The sequence below is a fragment of the Caretta caretta genome, chromosome 6, assembly GCF_965140235.1.
Source record: "Caretta caretta isolate rCarCar2 chromosome 6, rCarCar1.hap1, whole genome shotgun sequence".
Classification (NCBI taxonomy): domain Eukaryota; kingdom Metazoa; phylum Chordata; order Testudines; family Cheloniidae; genus Caretta; species Caretta caretta.
The window spans coordinates 107,649,766-107,663,225 of record NC_134211.1 but is presented as its reverse complement, the minus strand read 5'-3'; the positions used below and the strand labels follow the sequence as shown (position 1 = coordinate 107,663,225).

Below are 13,460 nucleotides of genomic sequence, written 5' to 3'. Positions count from 1 at the left end.
CGACTGGCCAAGATTTGGAGGGGCTCAGTTTTTTGGAACATCCTCCCAGAATCCCATATGTTGGCAGGGGGGTCTTGTTTGTAGCATGAAAAGCATTCCCTATTCTGAAAGCTCAGCTTCTGAAGACAGAAAATAAATTGGGGAAACTGACAATACAGAGAAGAGATTATCACACTCTGGAAACTTACACATTGTTAGGTTTAGGGCCTGATCTCACAATGTACTCAGCAATTCTGGAGCTCACTAATTGATAAAGTCTATCATTATGCAATAGTACATTTAGTAACAGGCAATCAATGGCGGGGGGGGGGGGGGGGGGGGATGCGTAAGCCAGAAGTTCAGCTGATTATCTGACTGAACTGAATCTTTTGAGAGCATTTTCCTCATCCTTTCCTGACCTCTAAGTAACAGTGGCTCAGATCCAATCTCTCTCAAGGAGCTAATTTCCAGTCCTCTAATAACAAGACTTTTCACACACTGAAGTGCTTCTGCCTATTAGGAAGTACTCCTAGTGTACTCCTACTCCTAGTGGAAAGCACTGTAGAATTCAAGACTGCAGTGCAGAGATGACAACAGGCAGGGTTTAAATTCTCACAGACTATTTCCCAGAGCCCGAGGGCTTCTGCCCCACAACCGCAGGAAGGGGCAGGGCTCGGGGCTTCTGCCCTACTGGAGGCACCAGAGCTCCCACAGGTCTGAAAATATTTACCTGAGCTCTGCTCTGAATGGCTCTGGCTGAATTTAAGCCCTGGCACAGGGAATCCACGCTGCTCTTAATGAGACAGCCATATTGCTATCTACCACAGAAAGGGAAGATGGGAGGGAATGGGAAAAAGTCAGGTAAGGAGGCACAGTCTAAGCTGAATGTTTAGTATGTCTATCCTAGGTACTTATATGGCCTCCCACCACCCCAGTATCTGAGTGCCTCACAATCTTGAATGTATTTATCCTCACAACACTCCTGTGAGGAAGGGGAGTGCTGCTATCCCCATTTTACAGACATGGAACTGAGGCACAGAAAGACTAAGGTGAGGTCTATACTACAAACTGAAATTGGTATAACTACGTTGCTCAGGGGTGTGAAAAATCCACACCCCAAGCAATGCAGTTATATCAACCTAACTCCCAGTGTCGACAGCACAATGTCAAAGGGAGAGCTTCTCCCATCAACATAGCTACTACCTCTCACAGAGGTGGATTAACTATGCCGACAGAAGAAGCCCTCCCATCAGCATAGGTAGTGTCTTCACTGAAGTGCTGTGGCTTTTAAGTGTAGATCTGCCTCCATTGCCTTGCCCAAGGTTACACAGGAAGTCTGTAACACAGCAGGGAATTGAACCAGCGTCTCCCAAGTCCTAGGCTAGTGCCCCAACCATCCTTCCACTCCTTATATTAAAAAGGTGTAGATAGAAATTAATTTTAAGGATAGACTGGGTCTGAGGCTCTGGATGGTTTGCATATATCCAAAAAGACAATGCTGGTTTTGAGTTTATATTTACGGATCAAAAATAAGGAGCAACAACAATACTCACTCTCCTTCGGCACAAACTTTATTAGCCTGCTTTTCACTTTCACTGACAAAGGCTCAACACGGCATTTTCCTGGGGGTGCTCTCCTGTGAAAGAGGAGCACAGACAATACAGGATGAATTGCTTTCCAATGGTATCAGCAGCATTCTTTGTTTCCATTGCTTTTCAATGAATTTCGTACTTGTGGAAAAAAGGTCTATTTAAATGACCCAAATAAACTCTTATACCCCACCCCACAAAATCCTATTCATTCTGTATATCAGAGAGCTCAAATATTCACAAGCATGTGCAATATTTTGATAGCATTTTCTTGATCATTGCTGTATCCATCAAAGTACAAATCACTGGTGGGTTCAAGCGATACAGAAAGATATGAATCAAATTGAACAGAAAAAAAGCATAAAGCTATACAATGTTTGTTAGATAGCTGAAATGAATGTCATGTTCACATGCAAGTTTCCAAGCCATCTCCATAGAAACAAGATGGCATGCAATCATTTATATATTTAAAACAAAAATACACTTCACTTTGCACCACAATTCATACAACAGAAAGGAGCCAGAAAGAATGATATAAAATGGAAAATAAAAAGAATCTGGAATTTGTCACTGACAGCAAGTTAACAGTTTAAACAGCATCATAGATGCAATTCACTTCAAATTAGATTTTTACATTCAGAGTCCCTTTTAAAGAAGCATTCTCTTAAAATGCTACATTCATTTGACTCAAGCTTGTTTGCTATGGCAGCGTCCCTCACTTTTGAGAAGTTATACCCAGTACACAGCCACTTTTTCCTCTGATATTTGGTTTGTTATTTTCAGGGCTTCTGAGGATTTTCAAAGCAGCGCAACAGTTGGATAATGCAGTCTGACTATTTGCATGCACACATGCAGCAAATAATCCCTACATAATTAGAGTCATTTGCATCTGCTGTGTCTGGAAAGAAGACCGTAGTAGCCAGACATGAAGAATAGCTCTCTCACTTATTGACTTATGGATACTATACTTTTGTAAGCCCTTGTACAAATCTTTATTTTTCCACTGCTATGCTCTGTAATGAGTCCTACTAAGAAGACTTTCATTTATAAATTATAAATTGCCAGTTGAGTTCTGTTTTTCAAAATTTTAAATGTTTTTATGTGGTTTGATACTAATAAGGATTATACTTTGTATTTTAAAAAGGGATGCCCATGGTTTTAAGATGCTGGTTTGTACCATGGAAACTGCAAACATCTTTTTAATACATTCTATGGTATGCAGGAAATATTCTAAATTGTTTCAGTTGATGGGCAATGAGACGATCAAAAAAGAACTAGTCTGCAAAAGTGTCAGAAAAAAAAGAAAAGGGTGAAGTTCTGGAATTCAGAAGCTACCCATATGCAAGCAGAGAGATATTCTCTATAAATAAGGAGTTTTCCCATGCTGACTTGAAAAAGACGCTCAGAAAGCTGATGCCCAAATTTAGTTTATTTTAAATAAGCACACGTCTTAAAAAGCCTACTGGGCGCATTTATCTGAAGGCATTACTTGGTCCTTTAATAGTCATGTTTTAGTTAAATTAAAATCTATAAATCCTCCCCAAGATTCTTCTACATTGTTAATGTCCCAGATACAACAACTTCGTGCAATAGCATGAGATTCAGAAAGTGAAGCCCTAGTCTTCATGCCACTGTCCAAGCTAATTCCACCATTATACCAACAGCATAAATGGCAAAAAGTAAATTCAGTTTTTATTTTATTTTTCCTGTTTTAGTTATAGAAAGTGGTGGTGCTAATATCAGGCCAGGCTGCGCCCTTTAATTCACATAGAGAGGCCTCTCTGTGGACATGGACCTCACACCTCCCCTGAAGAAGATGTTGGCCAGCTGCAGAAGGTGCTCTGTGGAGGTGGGCTTTGTGCAGGAGGGAGCAGATGGGCCTGTCAGGAACATATCAACCACCTTGACAAAGGCAGCATCAGTTTGGGCAGAAGTCATGAGGCTCCACTGTCCCCTAATACAGCAGCCTCTGAGAGACTTGAGTGCCACAAAACCAGCTGCCGGCTTTTCAAGCTGCCACTGAATAACCCTCACAGCCAGGTAAGGTATACAACCCCCCTTCAAAGCAAATCCATGGATCACCCACCAATGCAGACTCCAACTCTGTGGAAACCTAGAGCATCCACTAGGAAGCTTACTCAGAACTCTCCAATATGAAGCCAGTTCCTGTTTACACTGGTTTACTCTTTAACAAGGGGCCAAGGTGAAACAAGGGCAATTTATTTCAGCAATAACCATCAATCACATTTGAATCCAGGTCCACAGAACCAAAATGTAGGTTTTGTAACAAGAGCATTTCTCACCGTGAGGTGTCTACTATTTTGTAAACTACTCCATTGGGAGCGGTGGCACTTGGTACTCCAGTAGACATGAAGTAAAGTTCTCCTTAGAAAAACAAATAAGAATTACTGTCTGGGAAGAGAAACCTGTCATGTAACCTATGCATCTACTTGAAAAGACTGAATATAAAATACAATAGACAGACAGAGAATGGGCTATGTACCAAGAATTATTCTGTGAAAATATTAACATAATTGGAGAAAATAGATTTTTATGAGGACAAATTTGATCAAATAAATTAGTTAGAGATTATTCACACAGCTCTACCTGCCAGAGAGAATTTTATGTCAAAACTCACTGATTTCCTTCACACACACCTCTCTCCTCCCACCACACTCTTCATTCACCAGCCTGCCTACTGGAAAGGCTATCCTTTGGGTTCCTCAACCCTGCCTCACAGTGTCTGGCTTCAGGCCTGCTGCTGAGGATATTCTCTGGGTTGCCCATCCCAAAAGTGCAGAGAGAAAGGGAGAGAGAAACAGGCACAGACCTGCTGGTTGGGAGAAGCCTTGACCTGCCAGACCCCCTAAGGCATCCCCTATGTATGCAGTGAAGAGGAGGAGGAGAAGCAACAGCAGGAGAGTTGAGATCAAAGAAATCATGGGCGTGGGTGGGAATCAAGGATATCAAAGAGAAACCTTGTGTGCAAAATCCTGAGGTCTTTACTCTGATTTTGCTTGGGTAAACTCCCAACTGCATAGGGAGCCTCAAGATTTGCCCCTGGATTTTAATCAAATTTTGCCATGACTCATCAATAATTTTTCCAGACATTTAACCTGAAAATAGTCACTGCCCTACTAATGAGGTTAACTGTGCAAAGGAATGGACCCAAGCACATAACCTGACTTTTATGCATGCAGAACATAACCACCTATACAGTAGCACCACCTCCCTGTAGAGAGCTGATTTGGGAATTTTATGCAAATATCACAAGTATACCAAAAAGATTTGTGGTTTGCCATTGCACAGGAGCTGCTTCCCACCCGTCAGAGTAGTAATCCTGAAAACAAGCATTTTAGTAAGGGAAGGCCCACTCAAATAGCTGACTGGTAAAGTCATAAACAAACATCTCCGGACAGCAAAAGGGCCCAAGAGAAGATTATACCCTGAACTCAGTAGAGGAATATATTATTTTAGTGGTACCTTTTCTTTCCATTATACTGAAATGAATACATAGGAAGAACTAAACCTGTTAACAGATTACAAACCTGATACTCCATTGCACCTTGTACAGTCACTTATTCCAGTGCAGTGTAAGTGTAAAAAGCTACAGAATGGTAGGATTTTACATCCACTTTGCACCTCACAGGGGGCATCAGTATTGTGTTTTAAAAACCCTGGCAGTGAGTCTCAGAGCCTGAGTCTACAGACTTGGGTTCGCACTGTGGTGCTAAAAACAGCAGTGTAGATGTTGTGGTTTGGGTTGGAGCGCTGGCTCTGAAGCCTAGGGAGGGGATAGGCTAATTATGTCAATAAAGGGTTTTATTTTTAAATATAAAAAAAGGGAAAACATTGTAAATTCAGTTATTCAATTGCATTCAGCCTGCATTAATACCAAACATTGTCCGCTCAACTGTCCAGGAACAACAAAGCATTATAAAACCATACCTCAGGGACTGTGGCAGGAGTCATTGTGATCAGAAGCCAACAGACTTACATTACGTCTAAGAGCACAAACTTCTAAATTTCAATGTAGTGCATGCTGCTGCTTAGCAACCATGCTAAACATTTGTGGAGTGACTCTAATGCGTCTACTGCTATGAATTGTACAGTGTGCTTATCCTTACTTCAGTCTCACATAATTAACAACATGAATGTACTAACACTTGACCAATGTCAAGTTTTCCCTTCAGATCCTCTTCCCCCTCACCCCAGTTTCATATCATAAGAGCTCACTCTTGTAACATACAGAGCCAGTAGCTTATCCTGAAGCCTCGTCACAAATAATATTATTTAAAACCAAGGCCAAATACTTTACCTACTACCTAAGCAAAACTCTCATTGACATCAACGGAAGTTTTGCCAGAATATGAACCTAAAAGGAAATATACAATTGTTTGCAATTCACACATTGCAAGATACTAAAACAGTGTACAATTTCCATTCTGTTTCACTCTGAAAGGAGATTTACAATATTCAAGGCCAGTACGAGCAGGTTTCACTGTCACTGCTCATTGTGTCTAATTTTCTGTCAGTCATTAATAGTGTCCAGTCCAGATCTTAATGAGCCAAAAGCATAAGCTTGTTGTAACAAATACCAGACTCCTTTCATTTTTACCGTCAACCTTGTGGCCACCCAGTTGCATCTACACTGCAATAAAAAAAACTCTGGCATTGAACCTCAGAGCCTGGGTTAATTGATTCGCGCTCACAGAATTCGGGCTGTGGGGCTAAAAACAGCACTGTAGACATTCAGGCTTGGTCTTGAGCCCAGGCTCTGAGAACTTTCCCCCTCATGGGATTTCAGAGCCCAGGCTCCAGCCTAAGGCCAAACATCTACACTTCATTTTTTAGCCCTGCTGCCCAAGCCTTATGAGTCTGAATCAGCTGACCCTGGCCAGCCCCAAACCATGCTGTGGTTCTTTTATTGCAGTGTAGATGTACCCCCCATATATTTCCTATGGCTTTTTCAAATTGAAGATTAAGGTTCCCGCTAAGTGATGTTTTAACGTATTTGTCCCCAGGCATTCGCTCCCCTCCAAATGGCAATGGGGCAGACGGTAATGCAAATGGATCCACAGTAAAAATAAATAAATAAAATGGCAAGCAACCCACTCCAAAACTGCTAATGGGCTCATCATTGCATGAGACACTGGCCACTTAAGGAAGAGAACATTATAATTGCTTGTTTTTAGTAGCTGTGAGAACTCGGGAGTCCAATTTTTTAATGTTTGGGCACATTCTGGATCTTACCTGAGCTACTCTCCAGAATGCGTGCTTCTTAACCTAAAAAAGTATTCTCATTCCAAGGTGTTTTGCTCTGAAGATAAAATACAACCACACTGTTCAGTGTAATACTATATGATTACCTGCCTCATCTTCAGCAAAAGAGATGATGTACTGATAATAATTATTGATAAGCCCAGGGAACACACACGTTTGTCCTGTTCCCATGCAAATTTCAGTGTACTGCCATTCTCCAGTAAAATCTCTCTCTTTCAATGACATTAAACGTCTGCAAGACAAAAAATAATTTTCAACAGGCAACTGGGACAGATACTTTTAATCTAGTAGTACCAAATGGGATAATTAAAAGAGTGCCCAATCCTGTGACGGATGTGTGCTCTCCACTCACATTAGATTCAACAGAAATGAAAGGGGATGAACATTTAATACGACCAGAAACATTAAGATACATTCGTTTCAATGGGAGTTAGGCACATCCTGTGGCTGGATAGTGCAAAGCATTAAAGATGCACCAAAATACAGAATGGTCATTTACTCTCCTTTTATGGTTTTAAATCAATGTCAAAGCCACATCCGTTCACATGTACTGACACCAAGTGAATCAGCAATATCTACTGCTGGTGTGATAATCATATACCTTCACAATAACATGGAATAACGATTACATAAAAACATATTATGTGAGTCATCTGTAATATGCAGTAAGGGTTTGCACTCAGAATAAACCAAGCAAAGAGCAGTAAGTCAGCGATGGTTACACTGCAGAAGCATTTGCAGGCGTATGGAGCAAAAATGGAAGATTTCAGCTGGGGGTAATGCTTGCTGAGCGACTGGACTTACCCACTCATAAAATCACCAAATATGTACAGTCCATTCAGGTTTGGAGACTCACAACCTCGATAGACATAGCCTCCTATAACAGATTTCCCCATTTTGTGTGGATAAGCATAAATTGGAAGCACATCATCTGTAGGGGGAGAAGATACTGTGTCTTTCCTTGTTTTAAGTATGATACAGAATAGCTGTTCTATCGATAAAATGATAGATGGTTACTAGTCAGCGATGTGTACTATCAAATTCCCATCCAGCTTCTTGTTCTGTGCTAAACCAACTACTGAATGGAGTCAAATTTATTTTTATTATACTTTGGCCTTTCAGGTCTCTTCTCCCAAATGGCTGTGATAACTAGGGGCTCCTTACCAAGAAACTGACCCAGTAATTAAGTGTACAAAATAATTTAATGGTGGACCTAAAGGCTCTGTGATTAGCCGCGTGCTGTCATGGGAGATGCCTAGCTGTATTCCTGAGCCTGGTCCCTCCCCTCTAGAACAGGGCTGCAAGCATGAAAGAAACTGTATGTTCACAACCCTGTCAGAGGGAATCTCGCATGTCACTCTGAAGTAGAGGAACTTACCCTTGAAGAGCCACAAAATAATTGTGGTGAGACATCGTGACAGTGTTGCCATATTTAATGCAAAATATTCATGAAATCACCACAAAACATCACCAGGGTAGAGAGTCATATTGTGACTCTCTAGGGCTCCATCTTAAAAGTTTCCTCACTCCCCTCCCTCTCTCCTCCCCAACTCCTGAATATAGGGACAGAGGGCATATGTATATGGGGGCAAGAAGGCATGCATTTCTCCTCTCTATCCCTCTTCTCCCACACAGCAGTTGGAGAATAGGAAATTGGAGAAGGGAAACATATTTCTCTCCCCATCCTGTTTTCCCCACACTTATTTGCTGGGAATCCAAAGGGCTCAGTACTCTCCTGCGTCTCTCAGCGAGTACTCCCGTGACTGGCGATTGGCTCCAGGAGAGCCTTGAATGGCAGCTTGATACTCAACCTGCTGCACTAGAGCCTCATCTCTCTGAAGTGACCACTGGAGCTGAGCTAGAATGGGCACTGAGGAGATCTGAAGGGAATCCTAGGCAGCCCTCTTCTGTCAACAAATGTAACTCTCTGCCTTGGGAAGATGAGGGTAGTGTGGATGAGGAAAGCCAGGTGGGAAATCCCTTGTTGAGGACAAGAAACTTAATGAGCTGTTTCCATAAAGAAAGCAGTTTACACAACATAAATACCAGACCGGATCCTGAAAGCTGCCAAGCCCTTCCCACTCCCCTTAACTTCATGGCGCATTCATGTATTGTAAGGGTCAGGGCAGATGGCTATATAAAAATTATACAGCATAGCTTCCCATCTAAAGTAGTTACTTCTGAAAACTTGTTTTATTTTAAAGAATCTATGAAAGCATCAGAAACTGTTCTGAACCCACGGTGTCACTGATAAAGAGCTTCCCATTAACGTAGCTTAAGTAACTGACACACAGAAAGGCATTAAAAGGACACTTAAAAGGCTACTTTTTCAGTGGCAGAAGGAAGAGAATTCAGACTTAAAATGTGCCACATGCCTTCCAACCCATTAACCCACATTTTATAGCTCTTAATGTCCTTTCCTATGTACCAATTCCCTTATATTTAAATTCATAGGAAGATGATGTTTACATGGCAAAAAGAAAAAAGTAAGGCATTGAACAACATAAAAACAAAACGGGCCAAATGCTTGGCTGGTGTAAAGTGGTGTCACTCCATTGGCTGCAGTGAAGCGATGCCAATTTACTCCCACTGAAGCTGTGGCCCAAAATTCAGACACATTTATGGCCTGGTGTGCCCTGAGATTTACTATGTTGACCAAACTGTAGCAGACAGCATGTGTACTGAGCCAAAGTGTTAAAAATAAAAAGTTAAGAGTGTTTTCCTTTTGGGATTAAAAAATAAATAATCACACTGCACAACAGAGTAGCCTTTTAAAAGCCGGCAGAGTAACCAATCCATGTAGGGGAATAATAGCTTGAAGAATCTCTTTATGAAGCTAAACCATTTACAAGTTATGGAGATAGTAACATTTTACTGATTTATCTCAGGGGCAAGGTGTTGGATAAAGCCAATAGCTCTGACTTCCACACACTTGCATATTAGTGTAGTTTATGTAGCAAAAATTAAAATTGTCCCTCGTGCATATTTATCCAATTCACAGAACCACCATGAAAACTTGGCACAGTTTGGTATAATTAGCACCATATTTGGTTACGAAGTGGAATAGCCAGGGCATTAAAGTTCAGTTCATTTTTCTCGTAACTCAAAAATGGCAAGAGTTTTTAATGTAACTTCCCAAGTCAGTTTGCTCCCAGGATGAGGCTGCATATGCCAAGTTTAAACCCAAAAATACATGTTAGCAACTGCACAATCAACCTGTGAAAGCAGAAGTCAATAATGGAAGTCCAGGCACCACCCAATATCAAGGTCATTTATTTAGAGTGTATAATTACCTAGTGAGGAATTGGCGCATAGTTTCTTATCATAACAGCTGAATCCTTCCCTTGCTCTCCAGCCATAATTTTTTCCTCTCTCTATAATGTTAACTTCTTCAAATTTATTCTGTCCTACATCTCCGCAGAAAAGTCGCCCTTTCCCTTCCTTTGTATAGGGTTCGCCCCGATCGAAAGAGCAGCGCCACATATTTCTCACTCCGTATGCATAGACTTCAGGTCGAGCTTTTGGCTCACTAACAAATGGGTTGTCTGGAGGGATTCTATAAAGAGGCCCATGGTCATTATTGTCCACATTGATCCGTAACACTTTGCCTAGCAATGTTGATCTGTATTTGTTCAAAAGAGAGAGGAGAAAAGACAGCACTCTCTTAAACACATATTCTTAACCAAAGATAAGTATTTTTTTAAAAAATGCAGTCTAAGATTTCATAATTTCTATTTCAGAAAACATAAAAGTCTTTCAGTGCATCAAATATTCACGTAGTTGAAGTTTATGGGAGCCAACCTACGCAGTTTAAAGTAAGCCAGAGCTTTGCCAAGGGCTTTAATGAGGGCAGGATTTAGTCTTACAGACAAAAGAAAAACTGATTTAAGTAAAAAATTAAGGGCCTGATTCTGCAAACATTTACACATTTCACTTTAAGCATCCGAGAAGATCTATAGACCTCAATGAGACTGCTATGGGAGAAAAGTTAAGTTGGCAGGTTAGTGTTTGCAGGACTGCAGCCTAAGTGAATTTATTGTTCATGAAAAATGACAGATGGGCAGAAGCCCTCTATTTATCCCCAGAATAGGTGGCAGCAGCAGTGCAAGCTTCCTCACCAAGATCCAGCAGTGAGGATTAATGGGATCACCTCCAGGGAGAGGGCAGTTTCCTTGCCCAATCAGACACTGGCCTCTTTGCTGCCAACAAGGGTGCCAGTTGTGGGGAGCTTTTTGTTATCTGGATCGTTTTACTTAAGCAACCGGACCAAGATCATCTATCTCATTTTGCATGGGCCGCTGAACAGCCTTCGTATAGTAAGTACTTTTTGGGACTACCAACGTGGCAGATTTAAACTGGTGTCTTGGAAGTGAAAAGCTCTATAGCCCCCATCTAGATCCTAGAAAACTGGGCTCAGTTCAGGATATTGTGGCTAAAAATTGAGTTCGTGTTTCAGATTTTCATAGTTCTTTAAAAAACACATTAGTTACTGTTGCAATGTAAATTAGCATCATAACAACGCTTAATATGCAAAGAAAGGGTTGCAGTAACAAAGCTTCCTCTATAGTAACAAGATTTATGACAGCACTTGGTTCATTATGGCATCTATGCAACATACTGAATGTGTAATGAAAATTAAATGTGGTGCATTGTCAGCAGCTAATTTCCAAATGTAAGTATTTTGGGTGTTTGTTCCACACTGCAAAATGGCATAATCTAGATTAGGGAAGAGCTCTGTTTTGAATTATTTATTTTTAAATGAAGACATTTTGGTTTAATAGAAACATGGTCTAATAGATAAGCCACAGGACTTGGTGTCAACATATCTAGGTTTTATTACATTATGGCATGAAATTAGAACCAAAGGAATTTTCTATAATTCCAGTTATTTTTACCTTAAAAAGGCGAGAATACTGCTTTAATGCCTGTTGAGGAAACTGGAATCACACATTTAAGGAAACAATAAACATAACTAGAAAAACAGTTCCTCTCCCCTTGGCTTATCTTTTCTACTTAACCCCCCTCCCCAACCCACCCCCACACACAAAGTTGCACACACACTTAGAGGCTCATACTTGTTTTGAGCATTTCCAAACGTCCCAAAAGGATCGCCAGCCATGCCTCCATCCCCAGTAAATATGTAAAGATAACCATCATCTCCAAAGAGCAGCTCTCCTCCATTGTGATTGGAAGCTGGCTCTTCTACCTCCAGAATTATCCTAATCAAAACCAGGAATGAAGCATTATCAATATTGGGTAACTTATAAGCAAAAGGCACAGCAGCACAATAGCCTAAGTACAGCATTTGAGACATGAAATTGTATGAGGACCAGGAAAAATACAAATCTTCCTCCACGCCCTGGTTATAGAATTTTGCTTTGTCCTTGCTCTAGAGAAATCAGAGATTTTTCTTTAACACGCTACATGCAGTGGGCCAGCTTTTGATTTCAGACACATTATTTTTTGAGCCATATAATATTGTGCACTAGTCATCTGGAATCCCAAATGGTGCAACAGGGCAGACACAGTTGATTTTATTATTTTAGATAAATCCACAAAATTTTCAATGATATGGAACCATCACATTGTGCAGTAAGGAACCTATGTAACCATGTTTATGATTATTACACGCAAAATGTATTCTTTCAAAATAATATTGTTTGCACTTCACACATTTCATAATTTACTGTGCGTATTTTGGTTTAGCATATGCAGTAATTTTTTTTTGTTATCCCTGTCCTCCCCCTCTTTGTACCTTTTGTTTGTCATACACAGTTGTTGCTTCTCGTTTCCAGTCAGACTGTAAACTATAAGGTCCAGGACCGAGTTCTACCTGTGCTATTTGCACAGTGCCCGGCACAATGTGGCTACAATTCTGATTGGGGCTTTCTGAGCTACTGCTTTACAAATATTAAATAATAACAACAACAAAGCTCAAGGCTTGAGGCACAAATTATTAAGGAGAATTACAGATGCATATTTCACTTGCTCCTGGAATCTGTACATTACCGAACCACAAACTTAAATGATTTTTAAAGGGATATCCTTAAAACATATTCACACTGTGTCAAGACAAGTATTCTGATTATTGTTCAAAGCAACACCTAACATTATTGTTAACTGAAAGAAATTTGAGGAAAGAAATCTTTTTTCAGCTGGTTTACTTTGTGCATTTGGCATCACTTTAAGTATAGCAAACAGTTAACTATAGGAAAACATGATCAAAAAAGTACACATTTTGGCAGTGGGATTCAGGGGCAAGTGTAACACTTGAAATGTATTTTATTTTCTTATTTTAAAAAACCCACTATATTTCAAGTTGACAGTCTCTCTCTAATATCTGTAAAAATAATTGATCAGATAATAACAAATCACAGTATCTTGCATTAATGTTGTCCCCTCTCCTTCTGAAAGATCCTAAAGCGCATTGTAAACAGATAAACTAGCCATGTAGGGATCAGTTCATCCATCACTAAACTTCATCACCTCTAGAATGGAGTAGCTATTCAAGACCACATCAAAACACTACCCAAGCGTAAAAGTGAAGAAGGATACTGTAAGTAATAGAAACCTTCTTTCTGTTCAGCTCCTCCCAAAGCAAAGGGATTC

At 40.4% G+C, this 13,460-nt stretch overlaps 1 protein-coding gene across 2 annotated transcripts in view; it reads right to left on the bottom strand.

Annotated features, from left to right (window-relative positions):
- Positions 1-13,460, bottom strand: part of HHIPL1 (HHIP like 1) — a 32,113-nt gene that overhangs the window by 10,023 nt on the left and 8,630 nt on the right. For both annotated transcript variants that reach the window (XM_048855468.2, XM_075129866.1), the window contains exons 3-8: positions 11,927-12,070; positions 10,145-10,473; positions 7,656-7,782; positions 6,938-7,083; positions 3,872-3,953; positions 1,533-1,615 (exon numbers count right to left, since the gene is read on the bottom strand). In XM_048855468.2, the coding sequence (XP_048711425.2) occupies positions 1,533-1,615; positions 3,872-3,953; positions 6,938-7,083; positions 7,656-7,782; positions 10,145-10,473; positions 11,927-12,070 (911 nt within the window). The remainder of the gene's footprint in view (positions 1-1,532; positions 1,616-3,871; positions 3,954-6,937; positions 7,084-7,655; positions 7,783-10,144; positions 10,474-11,926; positions 12,071-13,460) is intronic.